Below are 9,843 nucleotides of genomic sequence, written 5' to 3'. Positions count from 1 at the left end.
TATGTGTGTGTGTGTGTGTGTGTGTGTGTGTGTGTGTGTGTGTGGGTTGCACTGCTGTTTTATTTTACACCAATGCCAAGAAGGGGGCTTTTCGTGGTTCAGGAATGTGCCATTACTCACCTTTAGTGTAACGATGGGAGAAGAGAACAGACAGAATAAGAACATAAAAATTGTAATAAACATGCTAATGCTAGACTATGTAGCCTGGGAGGAGCAGCTTCTAGCAGCTCTGCTATCTGTCAGTATATACTATATGCATGTATGTGCACTGGGAGAACAGAGAGAGAGAGTGATTGTGAAAGAGGGAATGCACTGATGTGCATGTGATGTGCCCTAGCATAAACAACATGGAGCATGTGAACGTGCCACCTTTCTTTTTCAATTGGCCTGTGGAGACAAGTGCAAAAGGCCTTTTGTTCACTCAAAGGTGAGATAAGAAACAAGGGATGGGGATGCTGAGAGATTTGCAAAGCCAGCTTTTTTCCTCTATAGGATGGAAGGACCTATCTCAATAGAAACTCATTTGCCATGTTGTGTAATTGTGGCCCATATTAGAGCACACCTCAGAGGCAGATTGCGTTTTTTTTCTTTTGACCATTTTCTTTACTCACGGCATTCTCTATTATGCAGCCTTTTAAGCTTCTTTGAATGGACTATTTTGTGTAATCAAGATAAATTTTCACTCAGTGTTTATTTTAAAAATAGGAGCTGTCAACCCAGTTCATATTTGTTATTTGACTTTTATTTTCACTACTAAACCATTGTAAGAGGAGCAGATTCTTTCTTGCCCTGATTGCAGCTCTTTCTAAAAAGGAATTGTTTGGCACTCTGTGAGAGATACTTGCATCAACTCAACCTATGACTACAATGTGACTATAAACAGTACAATTAATCATGTTAAAGTACATGGCCTTATTTTCTGAATGGTCAAATGAATATCAAAGCAGAGAGATGAAAAATGACTGATTTGAAAATTATTGCTGCACTTTTTCATTAACCACTGCAGGTAAGGAATAGATGGTTATTTGCATAATTTAACTGGCATCTTAATTATTGTCAGAAATGTGTATGCAAATGACTTAAGTCACTTAAAAATGGCAACTTATTGGCTAATGGACTAAATCTTATCGTGTCCACACACACAACGAAGACATTTCTCATCTGGGTTGACTGTGATGTGTAAAAACAAATAGACTAAGGGAACCACACAGACGAATCCAGCCTTATCTGGCTTAGAGGGCGGTGTTGTAGCATGTGTGCGGTATCTGTGTTTGCGTGTGTCTGTGTACATCTTCCCCTTGAGGGCTTTCAAAGAAAAACCTACCACGTAAAACAGTGAGTTTGGTGGTAGCGCTGGTCTCTCCAACACTGTTGGAGGCAACGCATTCATATATGGCATCATCTCGAGGCGTGCGCAATGGCTGAATTCTTAGCACTGAACCAGAGCCGTCATCGAACTCGATCACCTGCAGGTGCGAGAGACAAGATATGTTAAAGGAGATTTTTTTGTTCACAATGCGTGAGGGACCTTCAGTACAGACAGAACAGAACAGAACGAACACTGCTGATATCATTTAGCTAACAACATTAAATGGTGACTGATACAGGGTGCTTCCTATGGCTAAAAACTAAGGTAAATGCCTATGTTATATCATTAGCTAGTGATTTGTATAGTACGTTTGGTTTTTAGTATTAGATTAAATGTGCTGTTTCCTAGAAAATAATTTACAGCACATGTGCAGGATAGACATAATCTGTTGGAAATTATGGCTGACTAACTTTAAGAATGGGGTGAGCTGTCTGTTGAATTTGTTTTACTCATCTGAACTCGGAGAGTGAAAATTTAAGTTAAATGTGTCCCACTCTTAAAGTTAACATTCTATATCAACTATATGGATCACACTGGATTGTGTTAATGGGACAGAAACAAGCACAGACAATTAAAGGTGGCTTGATAAACAGGTACGGACATTTGTACCATGAAGTGAAAGAGTGGTACGAAAAAGACAAGGTCCACTGTATTGGACGGACGACACATAAATGCTCACAAACAGGTGTTATTTGTAGCTTATTCAGCTATGTTAGCATGCTCCATGTTGTATACTCACTGAGTTTAGAAAGCCCTGTGTCATAACTCTCTTTTAAGCATAGAGGTAGATTTCAATAAACACTGGCCTGTGTTCTTACTCGCAAGCACACTCTCATTTTATCACACACAGTAATACACAGGCCTCATTTTCTTTGGAAATTCACAATACAACTGTACATTTGTTGGTAAAAAATATCACTTTAATACTTTTTTGGCAAAGCTAAAGCTGCGATGGTTTGGTGTGGAAGCTGAGAGCAGGTAATGGAGTGGGAAACAGCCGTCATTTCTTAGTTATAAAGCTGAAGAAAAAAATAAAATAGGATGTTGAAAGATTCCAAAAAGGAAATTGGTTTTGATTAGAATATAAGGCTGCAGTAAATTATTAAATGGTTATGGAATGTCATCAGCCAGAGGGCCCAGTGGGGCACTGAGATAATGAAAATATGTGTGTTAGCATTCAGCAAAACATACGATGCAAAAACGTGATCAACTCTGATAAGATTAGATTTCTGTTGGCATGAAGCAGAACCAAAAGGTTTGAGTTCTGTGATTCGTCATTGAGCTCATGCTTCTGTGGGATGGCAGGCAAATAAGGCCTCAAGAGTGAGGAGAAAAAAAAAGTGGCACCATGATAATCCCAAGAAGTGACAGAAATTAATAGAAATCTTATCAGTGTTCAGCAAAGATGTGTTATTACGCATGAGGATAGAGCCCCAGCGCAGATTAAAGCTGACCAGAAATCAAAGCTTCAGCCAAAATAGGGAGGAGAAAACATGCATTAAGATAAAGATGCCACGAAGCAAAAGAATTCTGAACTAAGAGCATTCCCAAATCTCCATGAAGCCAGCCAATGTGGTGTGATCATCTGGTAGGTATCTGGGTCACACAAGATATTTTCATTGAATGGCTTTCTTTCATTTGACCACATATCTGTCCATTGCTCTTTTGTTGCACTTGCTCATTAAAACTCATGCATGTTCAAAAGGCTGGTCAGCGTGATTATTAGAGCCTGCTAATGCGTAGTGGCAAATCAGGGGTGAAAAATGAGTGAGTGGAGCTTGGCAAAATGGATTATGGGCAAGCAGAGCCAAAAGCGGTGATGAAGCATTCCCATTTTGTCGAGCATTTTACATCAGAACAATAGACCTAATACCTCAAATCTCTGGTTGCTGACTTTCTTCCCCTTCTTGTTCCACACAATCTTCGGTCGTGGATCTCCCGTAGCCTGGCAGATGAAGGATGCCACACCACCTTGCACGCCTGTTTGGTCATTGGGGGTTCTTAAAAACTTTGGTGGTGCTGCAGAGACATACACAACAGAATAAAAAGATAACAAAACTAGTTAGTAAGCAGGCTAAACCTCATGGACAGAGTGATTATTCTCTCTTATCAAGCCACACACACACACTAGAAAATAAGTAAGTTGCAGATTTTAGCAGGTGGCTAAGAGGACTGCCTTTAGAGGTCAAGACAAGTGATTGTATTGACTTTATAGTGCCAGCCCTAAGCAATGATCAATGACTAAGACCACAAAACGGACAGAGGATTTGTATAGTGTAGGCGACAGTATTTCGGTGAAAATAAAAGCAAGCGAAAGCGAAGCGAACATTTGACAATCATGACTTCTTAGACAAAAAAGCTAATAATGTGGATGATGGAGGTAAAAATTGCAAAAGGGTAACAGAGGATGGTCCTCTTTAAAATCTCTCTAACTCGACTGGGTCTTTTTTTGTGTTGCATCTGGTTCAGAGGTTTTTGTTTAACATCTAGAATTGAATCAATTCAAATAATTTAGTTGTTTTCCCCATTTCTCCCCCTCTAAGATAATTATTTTCCACCCCTGATATTCAAACTGCCCACAACATTGAGATGATTGTTAATCTCGGCAACCCATCTCTGCCTAATGAGAGTTTGCTGGTGAGATTTACAGTGCACTCCAGATTTTATCATAACAAACATGGCTTATAATTTCAAATGATGTGTCGCTTCAGTGTCAAACCCCTTCACATTCTCCTCTGATGCTTGAGTGCCAGCTTCAGTGGGAGGTGTAGCTCCATCTGTCCCCCCTGCGGAGCAACTGTTTGCCTTTTATCAATCACGTCTGTGGGCCATTAGTGACCACACAGCTGTAGTATTGCCAACCATCTGAATTACATCATCTGTGTGTGTGTGTGTGTGTGTGTGTGTGTGTGTGTTTGTGTGTGTGTGTAGAGAGAGAGAAAACATGGTTGCATGTTTGCGTGCCTGCTTGTGTGTAGACTGATATCGTCTCCAGCAGCAGCGGCAGTGGCACTGAGAGTGAGGGACAAATTAACCTGAAGGATTTGTGGAGAGTTGACATAAGATGTGTGGTCAGCAATCAAAAGGAAGAACTGATAAACAGGCTTGCAGCTGTGCCTCCACTGGGCAAATGAGTCTGGGAAAGCACCTGATTGCCTCATGACAAGCCCACAGTCTTGTATTCAGCACCTTGTTTCCAGACACACATACACACGCACTCACACGTGAGTCTTTTCCTCAGCTGCTGGCAGATACGACAGGTGGGCAGAAGAGTTGACACTATGTAATTTATACATGACAAAAAGTACCATTATATCTGCATTTGCACCTTATCTCATTCACTTAGCTGAGTTGGGGTGCACATTGGCATCTGGCCAGAAGGGTGCTGATGGGTAATTGATATGCTATTGGGGCTGTTTTGGCTTCAGGGCCATCCATTACGGCTCAGTGCATATTCCAACGCCGGCTGTGATGGACTGTTACGACATGTACAGGAGATCAGCGGCGGAGGTGGGGGGTTTAGGGTGGAGGAGAAGTGGTTGGGCATCACGCAGCGTGGAGTTACTGAGGCATGACGCCGAGGTAATGGTGTTTTCACAGACATAGCTGCTGATATCACCATCATCCCCCCACATGTTAGGTTTGGATGCTGACAGACATTCATTTTGGTCCATACCTTGTATGGCTGCAGGTAGAGACATTTCAAATAATGCCACAAATAGCACTTTAACACTAACAAAACAAAGAAATCTCAACCATGTGAAGTCATTACAACAGTAAATGGCCTCTCTCTGTTTACCACTTGATTGTGTTGAATAAAACACTGTTCATTTGTTTTGTCTCAAGTCATGCAAAACAAATCTCTGCAAATCAAAATCCCACACATTCAAAAACTTGTTTTACCTTTGCCGCAACCTGGCGTCTCCTCAGAGAAGTAATCGTAATCTCCTTGAAATAAAACCACTGCAAGTCACCTTTTAATCCGCTGCTAAGCTTTTGCCGGCAAACAAATTAGGAGTGTAAACCCTGTCACAAGTAAAAAAGGTTAGGGACATGGGCCCTGCACCCGCTCTCTGGAGGTCATTATGTAACCTTGTTTCCATTTACTGCTCGGTGAAAAGAAGACACACTTGGTAGCATCACGACACAGTATTTGTCATGGATCAATGCCATGTTAATAATTTGGCTGTCGACTGAGAGCTTTTAGAACCTTTAAGATCGTCCAAGTCTACAGGGCTGAGGGGGCAGACACTCGCAGAATCAGGCCTATTAATATTTATATCAATAGAACAAACAAAAATATATGTATATATATATATATACACCTCATTTTTTGTTTGTTCTGTTTTTGATGGTACACAATAACGGAAATTGGTAGCTTTTCACACCAGTGCACCAGTGCAGAATATGGAGTTTATTGGTGTCTTTGCCACCATATACAATTCAAACTCATGAATTCAATTCAGACTCATGAATTTTCAAAATGTTGAATCATTAGTTAGTGTTCACATAATATTCTCCCACATTTTTGAAATGGTGTATTTTTCCCATTATATTACATAGTTTAGCGTTTCCTGCCAATTGCCTATTAATTTGAAATGATGTAATTATGGAAAAGTCATACACATTTATATTTACTCTATTTTTCATTCTTAGATGGCCAACTACTGTTTGTCTTTTCAATGAATGAAAAATTACAGAGTAAATTTAAATATTATTGACATACAGATGTGAGCCAGATGCGGTGGGTTCGCAGGCCTAAAGTGGCCCCAAAGCCGGAGTGAGTGAGTTTGACACACTTTGTTTTTGCCTTTGTTTTGTTATTAATTATACCAAACTAATAGACCAGAATATATATTTATGATATCATGGTGACATTTGTGTGCTAAATTCAGAAATATTATTCAGGTACCACATTATATATTATGTAAGTCTGACTATTGGTCCAAACATTCCTAGTTGTCAGCCTTCTATCATAGACTTCTGTGATTTGCCAAGCCATTAAAGAGCACCAGTCAAAGAATGGGAAGAAGACTATTAATGGATCCACTTTTTACCACCATTGGCCACAGACTGTCCAAGTCTGCTCAGTCTTTCACAATTACACTGACTGACATATTCAATTTCATTTGCATGAAAGAGGCTGTTTCGTCCTACTCTAAATTGCTAGGCGATGTGGGTTTCTGGAGGGTGATAATTAATCCTAACACATTGGGTGTCAGCGAGCAAATACCCTGCTCCATCTTGGACATGAGGTTGAAAGAAAGAAGCTTTTGAAGATGCATTTAAGTTCTTAGAGCATCTTTAAGCGTGGCTATATCTTTTGAGGTATATTTATGAATTTGTAGTTCCAACGAGAGTGGGATCTGGACTGATTGAGGTGAAAATGTGTTGTTAGATGAAATAAAAATAAATAAATTGGAAAAGATTGGTTTCTTTCATGATAGTAAATGCATTTACATGTGTGGTGTGTGGAGCAACAGCTTCTCTGTAGATTAATTAACTCTCTGTTCCCTATTGAAAAGGCCTGACCTCATGCCAAAACCAAAAAACATTTTAGTAATGCAGGCAAACAGTTGCAGCGATAAACAACGCAATATATACAAGAAAAAAAAGAGAAAGGGATAGAGAGAGAAAGAGAGCAAGAGAAAGCAGATAAACCACACATTCCAATCAATGGAACAAACATAGGCATAAAGCATTTTCTTTGGGGCACTACGCAGCCTCTATCTGCTGCGTTATGATAAAAAAATCCGTCTTTTGTGATGCAAAGGAAACAAACTCCACATTGTATGCGCCCACAAAGGGTCGAGGCGGAAAGAAAGGAAAGGAATTGGTGGTTAATTAGAACTGTTGGCTGATTTGCATGGCATGCTCATCAGTAATCTTGCCTTAAATTGAAACTGAAATTCTTATTGCAATTAGTGATTACTCCAAAAGGGATATGGCCCCCTGAATTATTGTTAATTACTGGATCAGGAATAGTACATTAATTCACTGCAGAGGTTTTAATGCAGTGCAATGATGGGTACGCGCGCTTCCATCAATACTGCACTGCTTGTCACACATAATGAAGTTCATAATACAAGCCCTTGACTACTCTGTCCCCCTGTGCACTTCGAAACTGCTTAAATGTGCCCCATAAGCAAAATCTTTAAGAATTATTATTAAAAACCAATCCAAGAGAATATATAAGAATGGAGCTTAATGACACATTAACATTGAGACTGTATATGGATGGTGGGATGCAGAACTTTAGGGTCAGTGCTCCTGATTTGGCTCAGAATTTGCTGTGAGTCTCCCATAAATAACTAGTGCATGGCGTCATTTACTATAAAAGATGATAATAGTGGGGAATGCATTACAAAACGTAATTCACCAGTTACACCTTCTTTGCCAAAATAATATGACTGCAAAAAATAATATCTGCTGTGACTTTCCCTAACATCGGTCAGTGTGTAATGCTCATGCTGTGTGGCATTGCAAATCAAGGTTCAGGCTTTGGGCTTTCAGCATTTGGTACAGACAACAGCCTCAGCTTCAAAAAGAATGGCAAATCCACTTGTCCCACATGCACTGACAGGGACTCTGACAAGAGGAAAGGGGAAGGAGGAAGTCTCCTCAGTAGTGTGAGCACAACTTATCAAGCACATGAGCGCACATGCAGAGAAGAATTCGTATGGGTGATAAATAATTTTTGCTGAATGAAAGGGAAACATTAACAATTGAACAAGAGCAGGAGGAATTTTTGTACTTCTAAACATACAGTGAAAACTACAATCTGCTTTTTTGGTAACAAACCAAACATTAATAAACATGTCGGAAAACCATGGGAAATCATTGACTTCAGTGGGTCTGAGCTAATCTTGCCTTGGGTTTTCATTGGTATTGAATGTTGAAGTCAACATGTGGTACAAGGCCACACAGAACGTTTTATTTGGATGGTTCTGTTTTGTTTTTTTCACCTTAGTCTTTGTAGTATTTTCTTAAGAGAACTGACTCAGTTACAGTTTTTCACTTTATTACATTTACATTGAAACAAGTTAAAAATACTCCAAAGCAAAAACTGTACATAAAAGAAAAGACCAAGGGTCCTGCACAGTATAGGACAACACAAGGGATAAAAGAAAAGAGGATGTGACGCAGTACTTTGCTGTCACAACATTTTTGGAGAATAAATGTAACGTTATGGTTGTCAAGTAAGATGAAGTTGGTTGGTGAAAACACTGGTGTATGGTGATGTATTTTCCTGAAGGTGTTTTTTTTAGATTTATTAATTATTTAGAAGGTGTACCATTTTTCCTGGAATAAATATTGTGCTGTGTCTGTATATATTGCAGATTCACAGAAGCAAAAACTTGTCAGCTCTGCAGCTACACCAGTAAGCTAGTGTCTCCTCGTCTTTTTATCTTTCTACCTGCGCTTCACACACCAACCACAAACACAGCCACTACCTCCCACGAGACACATTAGCGATCCAGTTTGTCACTTAATAAAATGGCCAACTCAAACAGATGGCTTTGTTCACGACGGCCTCCTACACTAAAAAGCTAGAACCTAAATGTTGTGGTGAGTGAGACTGAAAATAAAAAAAAAATAAAAAAGAAACTTGTAAATATTGCACTCACTTTGAGACTATGTACGAGTATGAAAAGAAAAGAAAAGGAATGGAAGAAATGTAAAAATGCTAATGCTCTCACTTTTAATAAGACTTTCATTTGTATCTCTCTTTGTTTGTTACATGTTCATTTATCTTTTCACAAACTAATCTTGTGTGGATTTAAGAATGGCAATTCAGGGAACAGTCAGCAATAAGCAATATTACTGAAGTATAAATAATATAATATAATAAGTATACAATCTAGATGTGCTTGTCTTATTTGTTTTTCTTTTTTTTCTTCTCCCACATTAGAAAACAGAAGATAGATAAGTAATTCTAATTGTGCCGACTTACTCTGTTTGGTAGTCAGTGCAGTCTATTTGCAAAAAAAAAATTAATTATCTGATAGGATAGGCGGTGGCAGCCACTAACACAGGGAGCCATTCCTTCATTTTCTTATCCACTAAGCAATGGAACGATTTATTAAATGGCACTGCCATGACAGAATAGCCAATAGTTATCATGCTGGGGCTGCACAGGCTTGAAAAGATGTTAAAAATGGCAGCAATGATAAATGCTCTTTGGCCATGTCAGCTTACTGCCAATGTGATGACATGAAAATAGCAGAAGAACATGGATTTTTGTGTGCGGGCGTGTATTTGTGTATGTGTGTATTTGTGATTTCCCTGCTTTTACCACATGTCATTTACAAGTTGTTTGGGTTATAAACTGACTGAAGAGAGGATGATAAGAAAACATTGCCGTGACAGCGCATGCAGATGGGAATCTACAAAGCTGATGTCTTTTCACAACGTGTAGTAGACTGAAAGGATATGGATGTGGAGAGTGAAATGGAAAATCAAATAAGAGACAT

The 9,843-nt window shown here is 39.3% G+C and overlaps 1 protein-coding gene across 1 annotated transcript in view; it reads right to left on the bottom strand.

The window, feature by feature from the left end:
• Positions 1-9,843, bottom strand: part of LOC103390678 (receptor-type tyrosine-protein phosphatase delta) — a 259,293-nt gene that overhangs the window by 22,636 nt on the left and 226,814 nt on the right. Inside the window, 2 exon segments of the mRNA XM_025052801.1 lie at positions 1,325-1,466; positions 3,243-3,388. Coding sequence (XP_024908569.1) covers positions 1,325-1,466; positions 3,243-3,388 — 288 coding nt within the window.

Source organism: Cynoglossus semilaevis, chromosome 1, assembly GCF_000523025.1.
Source record: "Cynoglossus semilaevis isolate Cse_v1.0 chromosome 1, Cse_v1.0, whole genome shotgun sequence".
NCBI lineage: Eukaryota > Metazoa > Chordata > Actinopteri > Pleuronectiformes > Cynoglossidae > Cynoglossus > Cynoglossus semilaevis.
This window is presented reverse-complemented; position numbering and strand designations above follow the sequence as displayed.